The sequence below is a fragment of the Gallinula chloropus genome, assembly GCF_964237585.1.
Source record: "Gallinula chloropus genome assembly, chromosome: 4".
Classification (NCBI taxonomy): Eukaryota; Metazoa; Chordata; class Aves; order Gruiformes; family Rallidae; genus Gallinula; species Gallinula chloropus.
In genome coordinates this window covers 11,712,241-11,737,501 of record NC_140088.1, presented here as the reverse complement: position 1 = coordinate 11,737,501, position 25,261 = coordinate 11,712,241, and the positions used below count along the sequence as shown (strand labels likewise).

At 40.5% G+C, this 25,261-nt stretch overlaps 1 protein-coding gene across 1 annotated transcript in view; it reads right to left on the bottom strand.

The window, feature by feature from the left end:
• STXBP6 (syntaxin binding protein 6) overlaps positions 1-25,261 on the bottom strand; it is a gene marked incomplete at its 3' end in the record, with an annotated part of 111,054 nt that overhangs the window by 63,574 nt on the left and 22,219 nt on the right. Inside the window, exon 2 of the mRNA XM_084263348.1 lies at positions 11,511-11,696. Within this exon, the coding sequence (XP_084119474.1) occupies positions 11,511-11,664 (154 nt within the window). The 5' untranslated portion in view covers positions 11,665-11,696. The remainder of the gene's footprint in view (positions 1-11,510; positions 11,697-25,261) is intronic.

Sequence of the window (25,261 nt, the reverse complement as noted above, 5' to 3'; positions counted from 1 at the left end):
AAGACTGGATACATTATGTTGAATAACTCAGAGTAAAGAGGGATCAAGAGTATCAACATACATTAAGGGTATTATTCTAAATGCAATCAATAGATATACACTACCTGCCACAGAAGTTCATCATTTCCTCTCTTGTATTTCAATAAATACAGAAAGATCAATAATAATGAACAGACAGGTTAATCTATCTCCCACTCAGAAGCCATCATTTTTTTACTTCTCTAACTCGATCACTGGTGAACTTTTTCAGGCACTTAACATGACGTCAGCTTTTAAAATTCCTTTTATAAAATGGATTTTGGCATTTATTATCATTAAAGGTAAGTGGTATTTGAACTTCTAAAACTCCTTATTGAGGTAAAATATCAGAGATACCTAGCAAACACAAAACACGTTCTGACAGCATGGGGAAGAGCGCCGTGGTTAAGAACTGTATTTAGTATCACTATCACTTAATGTAAGTGAATGAAGGCAATTATATTTTGACAGCTTAACATGAGCATTGCACACAAAACATCAACATCACAGCAAATTCACTGAGCTGTGATGCAACAGGGAAGTTGTTTTTGAGACAAGCATTGCCCTTGTCTGCGCTGCTGGTCTTCCAAGCCCCAACAGGAGATAACACCCAGCACAGCCAGTTACAATAAACCATCATTCCTGAAAAACAACTGCTTCTAGTTTCTACAAGTCCTAGCAGCTAAGAGTAGGTGGGAACTTAATAAACATATATTAAATGTCTACCTATGCCTGTAGACACAACTGCTCTCCTTTACCCAACTTAATGGCCCATTCAAAGGAGTGAACATAGGTCACTGAGCACATAGCAAGAGGAACTAGACATTCATTTGCCCTACAGATCCTTGAAGGATTAAACCTTCATTTTAAAGAAACCAATATGAGACAGTGATTGTAACAAACTTTATCCTTGGAAGAAGTAGAAAAAATGAAAGCTTGTTTGTTTTTTTCCCCTGTATTCTGGATTTGTATTTTCACCACAAGACACAGTAAAAAAACATTTTTTGTTATTGTTAATTAAAACAAAACACACAACATACACACACCCATCTAACACCTGAACCCAGAGTAACACACATGTTGCCAGAGGCTCATGGTAGGGGAGAAGGTCTGAAACATCTCTTGAACTTTTTTATTTCTCTTAGAACAGAAAACAGAGGTTGTAAGAGGCCTTAACTCACTCCATAGAAAAGCTAATGATATTATGCCTCTGCATTACATAAACTACTTTGTTATTTTTTTAATACATAAAATTTAAAGAACTTTAAGAGTTTTAACAAAAAGCTTCTGAAGAATTTAAATAGCTATTTCAAAAGTGAAGTAGGTGTCAGAAATTCCTCCAAACACCTGACAGTTAATCAAGGTTAAAGGAAACCCTAGTAAAGACAAGGTACTGATGTTGAAGAGACCAATTTGCTTCAATTCTATTGCTTTTAGAAAGGAATTTACTCCACTCAGACTGCCTTCTGGAGCAATGTTAGTAAAGGGAAAAAAAAATATCCATCCATGAAAGCCCATAACAATTCTTAGGTATTTTATGATGTATGATTTGTATATTACAAAGAATTGTCTTTATAGTAATCCCTGCAGTCAGCAAGCATGAGTTCTTCTGCATAGGATCGAATATTTTTTTTTAATTTGATATTATCACTGGAAATAACTTTGCTAAGCACCAGCCTAAAGCACACTCAGTGGTAAAGAAAATAAAGTAATCTGCCACGTACACAATCCCAAGAAGGCACTATCTCATTCAGAAGTAGAACAGTTAAGCATAAGAATGATCAAATATTTTTCTCTCTAAATTAATGGAGCAAAGCAAAGAAGAAATTGGAATGGGCCTGTCCTACTCTCCAAACACTGAATTTCACTAAGAGCTTGTTATTTCAGTTTGTTTCCTGGAAAAATTCTTTAGTGAACGAAGTATTTCCCCAGATGAAGAAAAGTTATTTTTCAAGATTGAATCATGGCTAGGAGGACAAAAACTAAATATTTAAATGTCTTCTACTATCTCCAGTTATCAACTAACCATATGCAGTATGCTGTACACACCCAGAAAACTGTTTGCCAGATTTTTAATCTGCAAATGAAAAAATGGAAACACAGAAACAAGATAGAGCATATATGAAAAGAGTTTAGCATGATTACATTTTACACAGATATATGCTAACACACTTCTATCTTAATAATATCAAAAGGCATCCAACAGTAGAATAAGAAAAAAAAATCAGCAGCTTATTCATCAGAAAATACTAGCAATATTTTTTCCTCTGTGCTGAAGCTACTCTAAAAAAATAATCTATGTAATAATGTATAACAAAATAAAAATCTGTTTAGAAGTAAATCCAAGTGATCGCTCAAAGCATCTTCTTATGCTAAAACCAAACCCACTCATCTTTAATGCCACTCCTGTTACACTTCCACAGCTTCTTCTTAAAGGTCTCTAATGATCCTTGGGGTCCCGTCCAAGCCAGATCATTCTATGATTTAAAGCTATCTATACCAATGACTTGCTATTCTTACTGCTAAAAAAATGTTAGTCTGAATAGTTTTGTGTGAGAGTCAATGGACGTTGTTAATGTTTTTCATGACAGAAATTCTTGCTGAGGCATTTGCAGCAGTTCAGCTGCCTGAGCACTGGTAAAAATCTTCAGTGACCTGCTCTGGTCAGCTCGCTCACACATATGAACGTCCATATAGGCACTAGGAAGGCAGTTAGGAGGCATCCGTTCATGAAGTCCAGGAATAAACACAAAGATGCCATTAAACCTCTAACTCTGTGTTTGTGGAAACCATTAACTCTATCCACACCAGCAAATCATGTCAAAATGATTTAGTCAACATGAACCAAAATTTGCACAAAATCCACAATGTAAGCAAAAGGAGCCACTGACTCTGCACTATGAGAGTGTACTGAATTCTGTAATAGTTTCTCCACTGGCCATGACAAAGTTGTGAGGAATCTTCAGATAAAATGCAAAAGTGGTGATGGCAGCAACACGTTTTCCACTGATTGCCAGTACTCAAGGAACTCACGCAAGACAGGAATACTTAGATCTTACTTTCTCTTCTAAGGGACAGAGTATGAGTTTTCATGTTAAAGCTACAACAGGTAGCCAACACTTTCAGTACTAAAAATATTTCCCTTGATCCCTGATGGAACATACCAGCATGTTCAGCCTGCTGTGCCTGTCTGGGTCCCCAGGGCTAAGGAAAGCACCACAACTGGACTGCGGTTGTTTCCAAATGGCTGTCCAGGTTAGAACATGCACAAGACTGAGTCACCTTTTGGTATGTATATTATTCTGGGCTGACTGAAGCGCTCAAAATAATCACTTTCTATCTTACATAATTAAAAAAAAAAACCCCATTCAGTGGAAACCCTGACACCTAAGTGGGTCAGACTCACATTGAATGCCCTATGCCGGACCACAAAGTGAAACTGAAGTATCACACCCGCCCACCCTCACACACACACACACACCAAAGCAGGATCACCTAGATTAGGTCACACAGGAATGCATACAGATGAGTTTTTAATATCTCCAGAGAAGGAGACTCCAGGACCTCTCTGGGCAGCCTGTTTCAGTGTTCTGTCACCCTGCTAGCGAAAATGTTTTTCTTCATGTTCACATGAAACCCTCTATGCTCCAGTTTGCACCCACTGCTCCTTATCCTACCAATGGACATTACTAAGAGAAGCTTGGCTCCATCCTCCTGCCACTCACCCTTTACATATTTATACACATTAATGAGGTCACCCTCAATCTCCTCCAAGCTAAAGAGATCCGGCTCCCTCAGCCTGAGGAAGACGAGATCCGGCTCCCTCAGCCTGAGGAAGACGTTCCTCTCCCTTTATCATCTTAGTGGCCCTGAGCTGGACTCTTTCGAGTAGTTCCCTGTCCTTCTTGAACTGAGGGGAGCAGAACTTAACACAATATTCCAGTTGCTGTCTCACCAGGGCAGAGGTAGAGGGGGAGGAGATCCTCTCTCAACCTACTAACCACAACCTTTTAATACACCCCAGGATGACACTGGTCTTCTTGGCCACGAGGCCACATTGCTGGCTCATGGTCATCCTGCTGTACACCAGGATGATCACGCCCCTTTGCCCTGTGCTGCTCTCCAACAGGTCTGTCTCCAATCTATACTGGTACCCAGGGTTGTTCTTCCTCAGATGCAAGACTCTGCACTTGCCTTTTTTGTATTTAATTAATTTTGTCCTCACCCAACCCTCCAGCATGTCTAGGTCTCACTGAATGTCAGTACAACCTTCTGGAGGGTCAGCCACTCCTCAGAGTTTTGTCTTGTCAGCAAACTTGCTGATGGTTCACTCTGTTCCCTCATCCAGGTCACTGATGAATACACTGAAGAGTATCGGTCCCAGCACTGACCCCTGAGGGACTCCACTAGATACAGACCTCCAGCTACACTCTGCCCCATTAACCACAACTCTGACTTCTTTCCTTCAGACAGTTCCACAGTCCACCTACCTCACCACCACTTCCTCCATTCAGCTGTGAGGATGCTATGGGAGTCCTCAAATGCTTCACTGAAATCAAGGTAAACCATATCCACTTCCCTACCATCATCTATCCACCTGGTTATGTCCTCATAAAAGGCTGTCAGATGGGTCAAACATGACTCCCCTTGGTAAAGCCATGTTAACTGCTCCTAGTGACCCACTTATCCTTGATATGCCTAGAGACAGCACCAAAGATAAGTTGTTCCATCGCCTTTCCAGGGGTGGAGGTGAGGCTAACCCATCTGTAGTTACCTGGGTCCTCCTTCTTGTTCTTTTTGAAGACTGAAATGATATTTGCTTTCCTCCAATCCTCAGGCACCTTTCCTGTTTTCCATGACTTACCAAAGATAAGAGTGACCAGCTCCCTGAGCACCTGTTGGTGCACCCCATCAGGGCCTATGGATTTACACATGTCCAGACTGCTTAACTGATCCCTAACCCAGTCCTCATCAAACAAGGCAAAACTCCTCGTTTATCCTGACTTCCCCTGGGGCCTCAGGGGTCTGGAGCTCCTGAGGACAGTCTCCAGCTGTCTCCCAGCTGTCTGACAACAGTCTTCTATTCCTCTGACACGGCCCCTCCTTCCAAGACCTACAGACTCTCTTCTTCCACTTGAGTTTGGCCAGCAGTCCCCCATTTAACTGAGGGTCTTCTGTCCGCCCTTGATTTCCTACCCATGTAGATGCTCTGATCTTGAGCATGGAAGAAGTGGTCCTTGAATATAAACCAACTATCTTGAGCCCCTTTTCCTTCTAGCATCCCGACCCATGGGATTTCCCCTAGGAATTGCTTGAAAAGGCCAAAGCTGGCCCTGCCAAAGTCCAGGGTTGTGATCCTGCTTGGTATTCTGTTCCTACCACACACTGTGGAAATGCACCACTCCCCCACCCATCAATATTCAGTAATTCCTCAATACATCCTATGAGGAGGTGATCACAGCATTTTCCTGGAAAGCCAGTGGAAAATGAAGTTTCCTTTGGTTTCTCATGCACTGAGAAGGAACCATGGGAATCCTTTGCACTATATGCTCTGAAAAAGGAGTTTTCTTCAACAGAAAACCACACAAATTGGAAGACTATCGATTACAGTACAGAAGCAAAATTTAAACAGAAAATGAGAATATATTAAGAGAAAACTGAATTCTTTTAATATGAAGTTTCCAACTACTCTCAAAGTTTCGGTTCAGCTACCATGCTGAAAACTCAATTGCACTTAACCTGCCCTTGAATTCCCCATGAAATGATGGACAATTTCTGGCTGCCATGTCAAGTGACCTTCAAAGGAGCAAGAGACACAGGTCATTCCTGGCTAATATTCTCTTCCATGAACAGCCAGTATGGGAGGAACAAGAAATTTTATTTGGAAAAACAACTTGGCAGCACTAGAAATACTAGAGGCAAAAATACTAAGCCTATGCTAGAAGTGTAACCATGAGGTGTGATTAGATATCTGCTGAAGTAAATGTACTGTAGGATCATCCATGAGCTTTCACAGAACTACTTAACCTCATAAGGCAAGCCTCTGTCTCTGTATGCTTAGAAATAGAAACAAAGTGATGACTCAGAAACACCCTACGCAAGACCCAGAAACACCCACCCCACAGACCCAAATACCCAGAAGAGCTTAATCTCATCATACCCAGCACCAAACTCTAACAGAACAGACCCAGGAACACCCACCCAGAGAGCAGCCCCAAACACCCACCCAAGCCCCAAAGACACATACTGCACCACAGAACCAGGAACACCCAGATCTAGAGATGCAGAAATACCTCCACCAGCCCAAAACAAAGACCAGGTGGTCCAGAAATACCCACATCAGAGAACCAAAAATCTACTCCAGTCCCAGAAACACCCTGACATCACGCAAGTAAGACCCACCAGATTGAAACCTGCAATCCTTCCATCCAAAATGAATGCATCCCAACAACAGGTCTAGGAAACAACCTCAGGAAATCAATTTTTACATCCTTACTTTAAGTTCTTGTATATGTGGAGAATAACAAGCAGAACACTCAGCTGGAAATAAGTAGTCTTGTTTTGTTTCACTGTCTGCAGTAGGTGTGTTCATATACCCTACAGCTTATATTTTAACATAAGTATTTTTACATATAAATAAAAGTAACAATTCAAAAACATTCCATAAACATACAATTTGTGTGCATGTGTGTGGTCTCTTATACCAGTAGCAGAGTCACTGCATTTTACTTATGTTTTTAAAGATTTAACATAGTTTTCAGTAAAAAAAAAATAAATTGAGTGTCCATGAAACACTATCTTCCATTTAGTCCAAAAATAACTGTGGTCTTCTGAAATTTCATTGACTACTTCTTGCTTTTCCATAGGGGTGGCAGTGAAGCAGTAACACACAGTCCAAGGGCAATCAAAAGAGACTTCAGGGCCTTGGGAGAACTGGTAAAGAAATCTGAAGAACATGTTAAATTTTCCTCTGTTCTTCCAGTTGTGGGTAATCATAGTGGAAGAAACAGATTTACCCAGTCTATTAATACATAGCTCAATAGCTGCCACAATTTGGGGGGTTTTGATAATGGGATGGTCTACATGGCACCAGGCCTGCTGACATTGGACACGATTCACCTTTCTCAAAGGGAGGAAGAGTGTCTTTGCTCACTTGGTAGTGTGGCTCATTGACAGCTTTAAACTAGGATTGAAAGGGGAAGGGAGTAGTATCACGCTTGCCTGTGACAAAGTGTGGGATGACAGGCCAATGTTAGATGAACGGCTAGTGAGGCCCCAGCACACTAAGTCTTATGGAGATCAGACAGGGTCTCCTGAGGTAATAGGAGCCAACACAAACACCACTGAAGTACCTCAAAGGAATTAAGGTATGTTCCCCTAAAAAGATGACATGGCCACCAGCCCAGCTGAATGCATACAGCACAAGCAACAAACAGGAGGAGCTGTGAGCAACTTACTACTAGAAAGCTACGACAGAGTTACCATTACTGAAACTTGGTGGAACAAGTCCAATGACTGGAGTGCAGCTATCAATGGGTACGTGCTGTTGAGAAGGTAAAGGTGAGGCATAGGGGAAAGTTGCCCCCTATGTCAAGAAATTATGAATTTGTGAAAAGCCATCTCTGAATACCACAAGCAGGCTAAAAGCTCATGGGTAAGAATTAAAAGACCGAGGTAACAAAGGGAACCTTGTGGTTGGTGTTTACTACAGGTTGTCCGATTGAGATGAGCCTATTGATGAAGAGTCTTACAAGCTCAAGGGCAGCCTGGGATACTGGAGCGCAAGATCCCTAAGGCAATAAGGAGGGCACACAGCAAGCTCACTACCCTGGAATTCAGAATATCAGATTTTGGCCTCTTCACAGACTTCATGGTAGATTACCATGGGACAACGCCCTGGAGGGAAGAGGGATCCAGACAGCTGGCTAGTATTCAAGGATCACCTCCTCCAAGCTCAGGAGTGATGTATCACAACGAAGAGGAAGTAAGGCAAAAACACCCACAGTCCTGCAAGGATGAACAAGTTGCTCCTGGACAAACTCAAAAGGAAGCCCACAGAGGGTATAAGCAAGGACAGGTAGCTTGGGCAATCCCAAGCACAACTACAGGCTGGGTTAAGAATGGATTGAGAGCAGCCCTGAGGAGAAGGACTTGGGAATGTTGGTTGATGAGAAACTCAAAGTGAGCATGCAATGCATGTCTGTAACCCAGAAAGGCAACCATGTCCTGGGCTGCACTGAAACTACCGTGACCAGTAGGTCAAGGGTTGTAATTCTGCCCCTCTGCTCCACTTTTGTGGGACCCCACCCGGAGAACTGCATCCAGCTGTGGGGTCTACAGAAAGACATGGACCTGTTGGAGTGAGTGCAAAGGAAGGCCACAAAGATGATTAGAGGGCTGGAGCACCTCTCCTATGAAGACAGGCTGGGAGAGTCAGACACATTCAGCGTGGAGAAGACTCCAGGGAGACCTCAGAGCAGCCTTCTGGTACCAAAAGGGGGTCTACAGGAAAACTGGAGAGGGACTGTTTATCAGGGTCATAGAGTGATATGACGAGACAATGGTTTTAAAATAAAAGAGGGTACATTTAGATTAGACATTTGGAAGAAATTCTTTACTGTGAGAGTGCTGAGACACTGGAACAGGTTAGCCAAAGAGGTTGTAGATGCTTCTTCCCTGGCAGTGTTCAAGGCCAGATTGGGTGGGGTTTCGGTCAACCTGGTCTAGTGGAGGGTGTGGTCACCCATGGCAAGGGAGTAGGAACTAGATGATCTTTGAGGTCACTTCCAACCCAAACCATTCTGTGATTCTATGATCAATGATGTAGACAGTGGGATTAAGTGCACCCTCAGAAACATTTCAGACAACTCTAACCTAAATTGTGTGGTTGACAGACCTAAGGGATGGGATGTCACCCAGAGGGATGTGGACAAACTGAAGAAGTGTGTCAACCTCACAAGCTCCAATAGTGCTGTTTAAAATCTTCATTAATGATCTGGTTGAGTAAGTTTGCAGACAACACCAAGTTGTGTGGGAGTGTTGTTGGAAGGCAGGAAGGCTCTGCTGGGGACCTGGACAGGCTGGATTGAGGGGCAGAGGCTAACTTTATGGGGTTCAACAAGGCCAAGTGCTGGGTCCTGCACTTTCGTCACAATAACCCCAGGAAATGCTACAGGGTTGGGGCAGAGTGGCTGGAGAGCTCCCTGGAGAAGGACCTGAGGGTGTTAGTTGACAGCCAGCTGAACATGAGCCAACAGTGTGCCCAGGTGGCCAAGAAGGCCAATGGCATCCTGGCCTGTATCAGGAATAGTGTAACCAGCAGGAGTAAGTGATAGTTCTGTTATACTCAGCTCTGGTGCGGCCGCATCTTGAATACTGTGTTCAGTTTTGGGTCCCTCACTACAGGAAGGATGTTGAGATGCTGGAGTGTGTCCAGAAGAATGGCAAAGCTGGTGAAGGGTCTTGAGCACAAGTCCTATCAGGAACAGCTGAGGGAGCTGGGGCTTTTTGGTCTTGAGAAAAGGAGGCTGAGGGGAGACCTTATCACTCTCTACAACTACCTGCAAAACAGTTGCAGATATGTCGGGGTTGGTCTCTTCTCTTGTGAGAAGCAATAGCACAAGAGGGAATGACTTGAAATTGCACCAGGGAAGATTTAGGTTAGATATCAGGAAGAATCTCTTTACTGAAAGGGTTGTCAAACATTGGAACAGGCTGCCCACGGAGGTGGTAGGGTCACCATCCCTGGAGGTATTTAAAATGTGTATAGATGAAGTCCTTAAGGACATGATCTAGAGGTAGACTAGTCAAGGTGAGGCTATGATAGGATTCCAGGATCTAAAGGGTCTCTTCCAACCTAGGTGATTCTAAGCACAAGGTCCTGCACATGGGTTGTGATAATCCCCTGCATCAATACAAGCTAGGGGATGAAGGGATAGAGAACAGCACTGCAGATAAGGGCATGGGGGAAAAGCTGGACATGACCTGGCAATGTGCGCTTGTAGCCCGGAAAGTCAACCATTATCCCGGGCTGCATCAAAAGAAGCCTACATCTGTGCAAATGAATTCCACTCTAAGTTTGAAAACGGGTATAAACTCAAGCAAATCAGGCTCACACTCTGCTTTCCAGCTGCCTTCAGATGTGATCTTAATTAAGGTAAATTTCACTGTAATAACCAGAAAGTATTCAGAGCATTAAAAAAAAGCCAGCCAAAATCCCTCCAATATCATAGTTAACCGTAAGTTACCCAAGCAATGGGTTATACTTGTTAAAAAAATGAATTAGGCCTTTACTTTTTTTAGAAAGGGTAAAACCAAAGCAAAACACCATACAGCTACAACCTATCCTATCCCTGAAATTCAGACTCGCGTAAGTGCTGGTTTGACCTTGGAGAAGCTTAAATTAATTTCATCTGAACACACTTGTAACAAATAGATCATTTCTCCCTGTTCCCCATGACCCCACACAAAACATGTCTTTACATAATCCATTTCTTCAACCCAAATATTTCCATCTTCATCCCTTTTAAAGTCAGTTGATTGACACATAGCATCACTGATCTATTCAATGAACTGAAAATACTTTGGCCAAAAGTTGCATATGTAAATACTCAATGAACTGGCAACACAGGCAAATATGAAAGAAGCAAGCACATTTGCTTCAAAAAAATATAAAAAAATCTGAGTATTAAAAGAAAGCACATTGTAAAGTTCATCCCTCCAATATCTTAACCTCAATAAGCAAAGACTGTGTCTTAGTTTCAGCTGGGATAGTGTTCATTTTCTTCCTAGCAGCTGGCATAGTGCTGTGTTTGGGATTTAGAACAAGAATAATGTTCATAACATACTAATATTTTCATTGTTGCCAAGCAGTGAAGGACTTTTCAGCTTCTCATACTGGCCTGACATCAAGAAGGCAGGGGATTCCCAAGAGACTGGGAGGAGACAGCCAGGACAGGACAGATGAGCCAGACTGCTCAAAGCAATATTCTATACCATATGATGTAATGCTCCATATGTAACTAGGGGGTTGGCTAAGACACAGCACAGCTTGGGAACAAACTAAGCATCAGCTTTCAGCGGTGACAAATAGTGCTGTGCATCACTTGTTTTGCATATTCTTTTATCACCATCATTCTCTTCCTTTTCTGTTCTACTAAATTATCTCTATCTCAATTCACAAGCTAGCCCTTTTTTTCCTCCTCTTTCTTTTCTATTCTTGCTCCCATCCCACTGTTGTGGTGAAGCAGTGAGAGAATAGCTGTGTGCCTGTTTTAGCTGCCTGCCAGGTTAAACCACAACAGACTCCTGCCAAATAGATTAATAGATTCGAGCATGTGGTTTCTCAAGGTTAAAGATAAGTGCCACGATTCTCTGGTTACATTAATATTTGAGTCACCCAGATCCTTATGGCTACAGATAGCATCTAATTAGTTAATCGAAGATAAACCAAAACAGATAACTAGATGTCAAATATCATTAATCAAGCTTACCTGACACGCAGATGTATGTTAAATATTCTCCCTGACCCCCAGTAGCTAGGAAAGGAATCTTTTTTTTTGTTCTTCTTTTCACTTGGACAGCTCCCAGCATCCTTTCATCATGTGGGGCAAAAATTTCTTTGCTGATCGCAGATTTGGCATTCATTGTAGATCACAGATATAGAAGACTGTTTCTCTCTAAAAATAAAATAATAAATAAAAAGTAACATTAGAAACTCTTAAGTTATTGAAAGTCCAGCTAACTTTTACATGGGCATTAGTAGCTCTGACCTTCAAATAAGAATAATTTTCAAAGTATCTAAGAGTCTTCACTGAAGTTCTCTGCAGTTCTGCACAAAATAAACTAAGCTAGTTTGGTGAATTTAAGAAGTTGTCCACACTAGCATTTCAAAATCTTCTCAGAGGGATGCCCTGTAACTTCATGCTGCATAAAAGCTTCATTAATTCCCTCTGGTAACTGCAGGGAAGCTCATCTGTGCCACATGGATAGGGAAAGCATTGCAAGAACACAGGGGAGGAGCACTACGGTTGAGTTCATTGGTGTCCTCTGAGCTCGGTTGTGCTGGCAGACAAGAAATCACCTTCACAGAAGATACAGAAAGCTTCAGACCCAGTAAGACTGTTCCTTCAGTCCCTTCACTAGTTATCATGACAGTACTTGATTAAGCAGCTCCTGCATCTCTTGCAGCTTTAGCACATCCTCCCCTCAACTCCTCTATAACTACCAACTGGGCAACTGCACAGAAAATGTGTCAGAGAAACCATCGGGGTTCACACAGTCAAAACCACACCTCCTCTTTTCTGCTAAGTAATTCTGACCCTGGTCAGTTCCTCAATGTGTTTCTCAAGAAAACTGCAACATCAACCTAAGAGAGACATTTGGGGAGACAAAAGAAACTGTAGAGGACAGGGAGGGAGGAGGGAAGCTGCTTATTCTGATGTGTGCAGCAAAAGAAATGTCCATCTGATCGCAGCTCAGAAGAGCCCTGCTAAAGGAGAGAGAACTCAAGTGATAATGGGGACATTAACAGGCTCTTCATGTAGACAGCACCACAATTGTTAATTCCAATTAGTTCTGCACTGAAATCTGTCAGTATGTAGGTCCCACCAGCAGAGACTGCTGAAGGCCCCTTTTGACTGTTCAAATACAATGACACTTCAATACACACTAAATCTCTGTATTAAGAAACAGATTTTTTTGACATCCTTAACTTTCTTAGTATGAGTAAGATCATATTCAAGTATCAACTACTGAGGCCAGAAATTCTGTGCCTGTGGGATCATTTGATATTTGCCACAATTTAACTATTAGAAAACATAAACTCCAGACAAATTAATTACAAAGCCAAGAGAGCCATGGATCCATTCTTTTTAGTGTGCTGGTCTTAACACTTTCAGTCTTAACATTTTGTTGGCACTTATTTATGATAAAAAAATTAAACCAAGTAAACAGAAAGAAAGAAAAAAAAAAAAAGAAAAAGAAGAGTGAGCTGTATTTATGGAGGCATGAGAGAGTGCAGCTTAGACCAAAGCAAACTCAGCACCAACTTATTTTGGGTATATATGCAAACAGAATCCTTTGCCAAAATACTCTGTTAATACTATACCTCAGTTAACCAATATAGATGTATGCAAATTCTGACAAGTTTTAGCATTTTGTCATTTACATGCACCTTCAGAAAAATCAATTGCATTTACAAAATGGTCCCACAAAAGAAAAATCCAGACCAATTTCAAAAGAAGAATCTGTAGCTCCTGAAAAGCTGTGATTTCATAACTCCTGCCATGCAAGATACCTATCCTTTAAAAAATATATCAACAGAAGATAAACCAAAGAATAAGCTTACATGCTAGTTGCTTAGAAAAGGTTGTGTTCGTCCATGGTCATTACACAATTTTGTCGTCCTCCGTGTTATGAGAACATTTGCAGTGTATCTTACAGCAGCATGTGAGCTGTTAGCATACTGTAACTGGTTTTTGATTAAAACAAAATAATTCAAGGCCACTGGCAATGACTAAGGTTTAATGACATAGACCTCCTTCTGACTGAGATCTAGACTGATAATCTTTGCAAAGATAATTTCAGTCTAAGACCTTCACACCCTTAAAGAATTTTCAATAAATAGCTTAATGAGAAAACACAGAGAAATGACCTCAGGTAAAAATATACTTGAGTTACATACAACTGGAAAAAGTGTTCTCCACTTTACAAAATCAGATGCTGTTAATTCTGCAGTTGAGCTATTGAATAGATCTTTTCAGACATTTTCTTGAGGCCCACAGAGTAAAATAAAGTGTGATTTCAAAAATACACTCAGTGATGTAAAGGTTTCCTGGATTAAGAGAGGATATATGTTTTACTTTACTATAGTTGATTGTAGCAGAAAAGGTTATTGGTTTATTGCTGCAAAACACTCATATAGTACTTTAAGCTTTATTTTAAGGGTATTACAAGCAATAGGTCTCATCATACATAGCTGGATTTAATAAGACTGCTGCAAGCCAAATGTGACACTACCCAAATTCTCTTTCAGGTATTTCCCAGATCACTTTGCTTCCTGTGTGCACTGCAACTTCGAGTATGAAACTTAAATGACTGCCACATACACAATGACCCAAAGTAAACCCAAAATCTAGGAGATTTAACTAACTTACCTCTCTGCATATACATACATCTCATAATACAAGTGCTTTTATGCACAAACATACAAATCCAACTTTAAATAAACCTTAGATCAATTTGATATCCCAAGACAGAACAGATCTCTTTCAGTACAGGCACAGAAGATATTACATAGAATAACAACATGCAGCAATAAATACAATATAAATATGTTTGCTTTGCAATTAGGCTGGTTTTTTTATACATCCATCAGAAGTTTTACACAAACACAGCAGACACCAAACATTGCAACTAGAACTTCTACCTAAAGTGTGCAACCACAACCTAGGAGGTTGTGACCCTTCTGTCCCTAGTACTTGGTTTATAACTTGGTTTACCACAGTCTCAGATACCAGAATTAAGCTATTAATCTAACACAGGGTACTTCATGCGATTGATGATGCTAATGTGGAAACCGACACTAGCACAAACCACAAGTGTCTATTTACGTAAAAAAAGAAAACAATTAAACATGCCAGGGTGCTACCAGATTTCTGAGACTGAGCTGTCAGTTTGGATGAAGCTGTTTCTCACAGGTAAATAAATAAATAAATCAGCAGCTGGGTTTAAATAAGCAGCCTATTCCATATCTGCTGATGGATCTATAGGTATTGGACTCACTGATCCTTATGGGTCCTTTTCAACTTAAAATATTCCATGAGAAGCAAAGCTTGTATCAAAATCTTACATAAGGGAAACATTCCAGCACTCTTATTTTTCAGAAGCAGGCATAATGGCAGCTTTTTCTTAGCCTTAATAAAAAATACGGAAGACTTGAGCAAGGAACATGACTAATTCCCAATTTTTCCCATTCTTAAAAAAACCCAGCTCTTTTAATCTACAAAAAGAGATGCTGGCTGTACATGCAAAACTTCATGTAGTACATGCAGATTCCTTCACACAGTAATGTTCTTGGCACGTTCCAGGATGAATTCAAGCCACCAGCACTTTAGTTTCCATCCATGGCCCATGCAGACTCACATACTTTGGAATGCAGTTTCCCCCCCAGGCTTGAATACAAAAATGCCATAAAAACTTTTATTGGAGGATCTCTGAGAACTCCAATTTGGTATATTGCTGTTCACAACATTTACCCCTATGTGACAAGAGGGCTTTATATGTTTCAGTAAATGTAAGAGTCTTTAAAGAGAGCCCGTATTTCCTGCTTGACATGCTTTCTTTTATGTATGTACTTGATTCTGCTCAAAATTATTATAAGGATGCTTTTGGCTGAATGAAGAAAATTCCACTTTCCACTCGAACCATCCCAGAATTATGGAAGAGGATGTCAACATTTACACTGTGCCACCAGAGCTCAACACAAATGCCCAAAAGGGAAGATTCCCATGTGGATTTAAACTAGTGTCTACAATGCACTGCGCGTTTGCATCTCCTCAAATCTAAAAACTTCTCCTAGGAACAGCTGACCATCCCTCTATATGTGCTTGTGAGGGTACAGGGACTAAAGGTAATTTCTAAAAAAAATTACTGAATAGAACCAAGATATTTTATCTGATAACTTCACAGACCCCACACATTCAGTAACAAAAAAACTTGAATCGCTTTCTGGTCAGCCAAAATCTGGCTGCTTTCAGGCAACCAGCCAGCAAGCAGCTGACTTATCTTTACATCCAGATGTTTTATAGGATCATGAAAGTGAGTGGATAAAGAGAGATTTACAGTATCTTTGTTGAGGTATTGGTACACAGAGGGGACTAGGGAAACTAAACCAGCATGCAGAATTTAAATATTAGTAAATTAGCATGGAGAAATTAAGCAAGAGAAGGAAGCATAAGTAATGTTTGGGGGTTTTTTATGAGGGGTGGGGTGGGTTTCTTTAAAAACACAAAACCATACAAGTATGCTAAATCTTGCTGTTTTCATGGATCTTTAGTTTAATCACAAACAGGGATGGGTTCACAGGACAAGCTTACCACTGAAATGCTGCTTGCAGTGCGAAATCTGAGCAACCAACTATTACTAGGCTGCACTGGCAGCTCGAGCAAGCACTGGAATCTGCTCTTAATAAAGCCACCATCCTAACAGAAGACTTCCAATTAAGAAAAATCACTGCAGAACACCATTATTTGAAGCCCAGTTTCTGCTATTTTGGTAACTGTGACCAGAACAGAAATAAACCCTTTTTGTATTAGTCAGTCCCTCAGTCTGGCTGACTGTACACAATCCTTTAAAAAATAAACAAAGGTCATCTAGAAGTTTTATTTACCCCTCTATCAGCTCCCAAAACCCCCAAAATCTACTTAAAATGACAGATTATTAAGGACATCAAAGAAATTTCACAAGTGAATAAATGAGAACCATTCACGCTTATGTATGTGTAGAGGACGAAACAGCTGTTTTCATTCCTGCACACTGCCATAGAAGAAGTGTATTACTGCAGACAGAGGCATACGTACAGCATCATGATAACCAACACCCTCATTTCCTCAAGCCAGATGGCAGAAAAAGCAGAAGATGCAGCATTACTTGATTCTTTTGAGACTCTGTGCCCCCAAACACAGCCCAAGAGGCACAGAAAATGAATCAGAAGGTAGTAAAAGAAGACACTGAAGATGCACACTAATGGATGGGTTACTTTATATTCCAGGCCAAAACATTTTTTCTTGTTCACACAAGAAATTAACAATTAAAGATTTAGCAGCTAATGCCTCAGTTAACAATATGGTGGGTCCCAGGTAAGCTTTGCTTACAAGAGGATGTTCATACTGAAGTGAATCTACAGTACTCCCAGCTGGAAAAACCCAACTCGAATATAAGATGTGTAACATTTCTGTATTGGAATTCTGTGTGAACTGCTTCAGACCGTTAGTAAACAGGCATGCAAGAAAACTACAATGCAGTCAAGAACTGCAGAAAACTAAAATTAATTGCTTCTTATGTTTTTTTTAGCATTTTGGATCAAGAGTATGCTCATAAGTTAATAAAATAATAACGCAACAATTGATGGGTACCATGGACATTCATTCTTTAAACTTTTTCTTAACAGCCAAGAGCAGCAGTGTTCCCTAAACACACCTTCCCATGGACCCTGTATGGGTCACTGGGGGTGCTTCTGGGGGATGCCCCAGGGAGGGAAAGGCACGCTCAGCAGAAGGTGGTACAGCTGCGTCAAGACCTCTCCAAGTGAAGAGCAACTGCTGGGAACACCCTCAGAAAGCTTCTCGTTAGAAGAGTTCCTAAATCTCAAAGACATTACTGTGCCTGAACATACAAATTTGAAAAGAATGGTGGCCAATGCCACTTAAAGCGGCACCATCCAAACAACAAAACTGTCTACCAAAAGGTAACCCAGAACTGCTTGGGAAGGCTACCACTGCAGTCATCTTTCTGAAACAGGAATGTTTCTAACAAAAGGATTCACAGAGAAACCTAAGAACTGCCAGATGTTTTAACAGCCCCAGAGAGACCACATTTATATTTGTGGAAAATTGTATTTATTGCTTCAGGACACTGGGCCATTCATAGAAGTAAGAACTACTACTTCCATCTCACAGATTTCTTGTTCTGAACACCTCACTTCTCCAAACTCTTTCCCACAGGCCTACATCTTTTTTGAAATGCAATCCTTAAACCTGGGCTCCTAGCTTCATTTCTGGCATCAGAGTCAACTGGAAGAACTACTTGGCCTGTCACTGGAGCAGGAACCCCATGGAAGTGGTCACAGCACTATCAGAGTTCAAGGAGCATCTAGACGATGCTCTTAGTTATATGGTTTAGTTTTAGGTATTCCTGCAAGGAGCAGGGAGTTGAATTTGATGGGTCCCTTTCAACTCAAAATATTCTATGACACTTTATAGACCTTACAGTGAAAACTCCTGCTTATACAGCTACTCCATACATAGACCTTTCGCAACTGGTCTCTTGCAAACTTAGTGTCACAAGACAGCATCAAAGGCACCCTTAAAGCTGATCTATCTGCCAGTTCCAGGTTACTCATAAGGGCTAATATTTTATCACAGAAACAAATCAACTGGTTTGAATTTAGTATTTTTTCTGAGTCCTGTCTCCATTTGTACCACTGTGTGTCCAATATTTCAGCACAGGAAAATAATTTTTAAAAATAAAATAAAGAATCTTGGTGAGAAGAAGCAGCCCACATTGGGCTGGAAGGGGGAATTGGATTGAAGAACTGTAGTGTGGAGCATGCACAGTTTATTTCAACAATTTGTGTTGTTTCATATTTAATTTATGCCCTCGTGCATTTGAGTATCAGAAATTATTTATTTCCTTGTGTACTTCTCTTCCTTATAACAGCACAACTGCTTCTGTGGTAGTCTGCTGAACTAGACAAGAGACATAAACTGGATTAAAGCTGCATTAAAAGAAGAAAACTAGACATCGGTTTTGGTTTTACTCATCAGATCCCTGACTCGGTTCATGATACAGCTGTGTGTCAGCACACGGGGAGGAAAAGCAGGGGTAAAGGCCAGGGCTGCCTTAGGCACCAGCAGCATTAGGTTACAAGGCTCATGAAATTGTGGTTAGAGACATTCATTCAATAGAGAAACTGAAGACATGGCACAGAGCCAAGCTAGATGAAATCTTTCAAAAATCAAAACGTGCAACAAAGAATCAAACTGCATAAAAATGGTAAATCAAAGAAGTTCATATGGGGATTCTTGATATGAATAAATGTGTCTCAAGATAGGAGCAAACTTCTTAGTATACTAAGTCCATTATTTTTTGGGATAAACAGAGGCAAAGGACTATTCCAAAAGAAAACCAGGGAACAAAGTCAGGTCTCTTTGGTTGAAGATCTTCAGTTTTCTGAAGTGCAAGATTCAATACACATAGCTGGAAAAAAAAAACAAAAAAAAAATGGAAGTAAACTCAGCCATTACATTCCTTTGTATTACTTTAATGCTGGAGAAGAATACAAAAGCAGAGTAATACAGTGGGATAAGGCAAAACACCAAATGATTAAAGCATTCTATTTCATCCATACAAGGTGAATGAACTTTCTCTGGTAATTATAAATCTTTTCTTCAACCATGCCAAATGCATGAGCAAAATCACTTACTAGCAAAATGCATAACTCTTAAGAATGGAATATATCAAGTTCTGGGGATATCAGAAACTCTGTTAGGGCAGATTTGCCTCTGTGAAGCATTACACCAATGTTTTACTTGGGGGAAAAGAAGAACCCTTTTGAAGTAGCAAACCGTCTGCTGGCAGTGCCCAGACATTTTCTACCAGTTAAATGAATACAGTTTTCTTTCTGGCAAATAACACCAAGCTGAAGGCATTTCTGACATGCTGCATGCTTTTCCCCAGGAATCCTCCAATAGTAAACCTCACCCATTTCAAAACAGGTCAGCACAATACAGTTTGTGAAACTGCAGAGTCCTGCAAACTGAAGCAATGATGAAAAACTGGCCTGTTCCAGTGTTTTTTTCAGGGGATGTTATCCCAGGAGTTATTAAAGAATGCCATCCATGGCTTTTATCTTCCTTCTATGCTCTGCACTCCTGAAAAAAATCATCAGGAAGAAAACCAAACTCAAAACCACTAGCTATGCAAACAGACCTTGTATGAAGCCTGTCTGGGTGGGAGCTGTCTGTCCTTATTGGTGCAAGCAAGCACTGGTGATTTTGTGGATTTGGCAGTGCTAGGTTAACAACTGGACTTGATTACCTTAAAAGTCTTTCCAACCTAAATGATTCTATGATCCTATTTTTGAACATTTTATTTAAATGAATGGCTTGCTGTTTAGTCCTACAGAAATCTGTGAAAAACTAGAATGGAAACCACGGGTTTTTTTTCCTTCCCCTTGACACACTCAAGTCATTTGCAATCAGTGGTAGAAGTATTATATTTCAGCAACCAGAAAATTTCCATTAAACACGGAAGTGGGGAGAAGTCATCTTGTCAAGTGATAGCCTGTTGGGAATTAAATGCTCTTAAAGTAACAAAAAAGATACCACTTCCCCCTCTGCACTCCCTTGATGGACAAAGAAGTGACTTCCTAAAGCTATGAAAGCTTACATCAAGTTTATGAATCAGGACAAACCAGCAGGTTTTAGGTTAAAATCTCTTAGAGATCAGAGTGATATTAATCAATGTATGGAATACCTGTAAAACACATACTAACATTTTACAGTTCTCCACTAAATTCTGAGATAAATAGCATAAAAACACAGCGAGGGATTTAAGAGGGGAACACAGCCACAACAACAAAACCCATTCTTCCCTAATTCTTTCTATTATGTGTTTTGACAGTTTCCCCAAAAGAGAGATTGTGGAATACCTTTCTCAATGTTTTCACTTCAATTAATTATGTATGTTTTTCACATCTGAACTGAGAAAATACAACATGGATGCACAAGAAGTTTCCATCTGGAAGCAGCGTCCACTGACAAAATGCACGAGCCTGCTATGACTTCTTACAATAAGGGGTGGTAGAGGAATACAGCGTAGGTATTCTGCCCTTCAAATTGCTTACTCTGTTGCCTTCACACTGTTTCTTAGCTGCAGTCCTCTGCACACCCTGCCAGCACTTCACTGGTGACTTAGGTTCTTTGAACACTAATGTCTACTTGCTGTACCGAGGATGTGTTGTTGCCAAGAGGCTCATCCCCAACAATGTCAAAAGAATGGTATATAAACCAGTTAAGAAAGCTCATCTGTAAAACCTATCCAGTGGGGATGAGGAAGTTCAGAACTGCTTGTTGTAGCTCTGCAGATATGGCCAAGGATATGCACGGGGTAAGCTTTGGTCAGTGCTCCTTAATTGCATTTTAAAGTGAGAAGAATTTCTATGAGACACTTGGGAAACTCTACTTCTGTCAGATACACTATGCTTTAATTTCTGCAGATGGCATTTATCCTCAGAGTTTATTCTGTGAGCAAGAGGTGACACAGCTGATGCTGTAGACAGCTCAGGCTGTAAGCCTGTGTACAGTTAATACACGATTTTGTTTCCTAAATAGTAATTTGCCATTTCCAGGCAACAGTGACTGCAAAAAATGGAGATCTTCACTGAGGGTTATCCTCACTCAGTGACTTCTCGGTGAAAAAGTAAACCCATTGTTTCAAAACTACTGACTTCAAATGGACTCAGCTCAACAGCCAGGAAAAAGGAGAAGAGTCCCCAGTTGTTGCTTTCCATCGAAGTACAAGATACGAAATTGTTTTCTTCTCCATCTACCTGACCTGCAGGCTGAGAAAACGTGTGAAGAGGTACAATTATCCCATCCGAGTGCAATCACACACGCTCACAGCCAGCAAAAGAGTGCTCTTTGTAGGGACTCGAGCAAAACACACTAGTCACCAGAGATCCCAGTTCAGCCAGGCAGGAGACACACTTCAGTCTTCTCTGGCAATAATTACGAAATGGGATTGTAGAAGGTGTTGGCACGGTCCCTGACTAGGTCTCAGATATCTGAAACAATACCTGGAGAAAAGGTACAACACTGAACTTATAAAAACACCAAACCTTGATTTTCTGAGCCTAAGAATTATTTTATTTTTAAAACCTGCAATGTCTATATAAAACCAAGCTATTGCTTCAGGAGCTGACCTGCTTCTTGCTTTAACTGCAGAAACCCGTGTGGTAATGCAGGCCAAGCCTCCACTCAGAGGCACTGAAGGCATGCCACAGAGGCCTTATTAGGGAGTGTGGTTAGGATCTGGTGAAGTACAGCCTTGGGTTTAACCAACCTGGATTACAGCTGTGCTAGGGGCTGGCTAGACAAGGGGACCATGCAAAGACATGGGAAGCAGTTCAGCAATAAGACTCTTTGGCCCTAATGGTCGTGACAACACAAAAGTAATCTGTTAATTCCTTAAAGAGTCCTGGGATAAGCCTCCTTCCACAATTTATGTGCAGCTATCTCTAACATTAATGTAAATAAAAAACTTTGAAAATCAAAACTCCCACAGAAAATCAGACTCTGAAGAAGAAATAAGACTATGGGTGGGCCTATGACTAGTAGCTGGAGTACAGGATCCCACTGCTTCATGAGACTGACAGACAGAGAATCTGAATGTGGGCACATATACAAGAGATCCAGACAGGGCCAATGACCACTGTGGTAACGAAAGATCTCAGGAAACACCTGGGATCCAGCAGCTGAGGTGTAAAACAGATCATTTTAAGGGACTAGGTCTAAATCAGTTTCCATACAAATCAAACTTAGGTATTTTATAAAGCATTGGAAAGAAAAGTTCAGGTGCAAGGTGATGATGCTAACCCAGCTGTGTACATTTCTGCCAACACAATAGTTGCTGTTCTCATCTTACAAATGACAGCACCAAAACTGGAAAATACAGTTACACAATATCCTTGCTAGACAGTATTTCAAATCCTACTGTTTCTCCAACAAAAGTTTGAAAGAATGAGCTGAGATATTGAAAAATTCTCCTCAATTTCTTATTGTAAATAGATCATAAACTAATACTTCACAAATAAAACATCAGAAAAAGCAAATGCAGAGCAGAATAGCTTTGTTTTCAACAGCCATTTTCCTTCTACTAGTGACATAACACTATTTCTCAAGTGGTTTGTGTTTAAAGTCTGATTTTCTTTGAAACATTCGTGTACCGTTCTTTGCCAGCCACTCAAAGTTCTCCCCTTAGTAATGGTATTTACTTGTATACAAATCTAGGCCAGAAGTCAACTGGCAACAACATTCTGCTCCTCACCACTCCTGCCATATTCTTCATTACTTCTCACTGCACTCAGATGCTGACTTTTACTAGCATAGAAATTTTTGTCCAACTCCCTTCAATCTATTCAATGGGGAAGAAAAGCAAACTGCTCTTCTAGAAGAGAAATCCTAGTAGCATAAAGGCTCAAAAGTAGAAGGCCATGTGCTTGTGAAAAAGAAGGTAAGTTTTACTGACTTCATAATTTTTTCTCTTTGGAAAGCACAGTGAAAAACCGTAAAGTCTTCTGGTGATCTCACTGCGCTGAGACCAGCACAGTTCCCAAGCCCATGACTCATTCTGATCTCAGCAAAAAAAAAATTGCTGGGGAGAGAGATGTTTTATTCATGATGAATTCCTTCAGCATATCTCACTCAAAGATATCAGGCCTCACTTTGCATGCAGTAGATAAAGCAAGACAGTTATGCTTCTGCCCTATTCTTTTCTAAACACTATTGTGTTAAAACTGAAATGGCAACAGATGCTGTGGATGCTTCAACAACGTATTTAGGAAAGAGAAAACACTGTCTCACCAACAAAGACTTACTTTCCTAGTTATTATCAGTAAAAATTTGCAGCTTCTAACTATTCAGGTTTCTGGCTTTAAAGTTTACTTCCACAGGTGTAATCAGCAAAATCTATTTACTGATTTCTTATGAAATAAAATTAAATTTAGGTCTAAGGACATTTTATTAACAAATAATGAAATTCAAAGAAATAACTTTCAGTATTGTTCAGTTTGACAACAAATGTCGAAGAAGCATGTTTTCATTTAGGAATGTTAGTTAGTTAAGTAGTTTTTTAAAGTCTCTCACCACACACTTGGATAACATTAGTCGAGTTGCCCCAACTTAAGAGAAGAAACCACTACATATTTCCCTCTTCCTCATGTATTTATTTTTTGTCTACCCGTAAAAAGCCCAGAATCCCAATATCAACCACTTCAATAGGGATAAATTTACTTGTTATGCACGCTTCTGTTCTACCCCACCCTCTGTCATCACCCTATCCTCCTCTCCACATGGCTCATTGTTTTCTAACACAGTACTTCCTCCTTCCTATCCGGTTGCTTTTGTAACACTATTCTAAGGTGTATCTAATTTTCATCCCAGTCAAGAAAGCATGGCACTTCAAAACATTAAATGGAAGCTAAGTACCCATCCCTTAATGAAATCCATAGCACTGGAAACCAACTCCAAACACACTGTCAGAAACACGTCACTTCAGATTATTCTATTTATGCTTAAATATACTACAGATGTAATCCAAGCTAAGATTACTAACTCTGAGAAACAGAAGTAATGTGAGCTGCTGATGTTACGAGTTTAGTACCACTGTTTGTTGCATATAACCAGTTGCTTAGTACACTGTAAGCTTACTGTGGTATGAAAAATACAGATCCAGAAAACCCACGTAATCACCACGTCCCAAACACTCTTGATTTTCTACTTTTGCAGCAATGCAATCAACACGCAACTGTTAAATTTAGGTCTGTTAAGAGCATTGTCAGCTATCTGACAAAAATGCAGAATTACAGAACATAATAGCTACAGGTCAGTTGTATCACACTAAGTTCAGTATATCAACATGGCTATCAGCTGGCCACTGCCAGAAAACTGCTGGGTTTACAGAACTGATAAACAAAGTTCTTCACATATTAATTCTTATTTAGGATAAAAAAGAACAAAAAGACATAGATGCAGAACAGAATAGTAGAAGTAATCCTCTTTTCTCAGCCAAGGATGTAAAATACAATTCTGCAAGAAGACATCTGCAAACAAGCTATGACAAGCTTTTATTTCCTTAACATTCAATCTGACCAAAAAAGAAAATTGCACATTGAAAGTATCATCAGCAGTACATGAGCAGAAATATTAGAATTGTATAGCACCTCTTACTGTTACTGAAATTTACAATAAGCATGTCAATGAAATAGCTACTCAAATTTTTGAAAGCTATGTTTTATGGCATCAGAAAAGATTGCCAATATGTTCATGATTTTTCTGTGATAGAAAATGCCCTAAGTCCAGACTTCTGCACATCTGACAACCATCAGTGCTTCTCCTATGTTTTACTCTTCTTTTTGTAGAAGACCTCATACTAAATAGGGATTTGAAAGTGTTCTATTAGGTATTTTACAGCTAAAATCTTGTACAGGTTTAGATAGGACCACGACAGGCCTTACTGACCCTCTGTAGTCCCTCCAGGACCCCAAAGCAGCTCTCCAGGGCTTCCTCCACCCTGTCCGCAGCCCAGATCCCTATCTCAGTCCCCTGGGACCATCACGCTCTGCCCCAGCAGAGATGGTCTCCAGCTCCCCACAGCCCTGCCTTGCCCAGGCACGGGCCTCATTGAGACAGACCCAACCATGGGCCCACATCCCAGCCTGGCCCTACTGCCCTGTCTCACCACA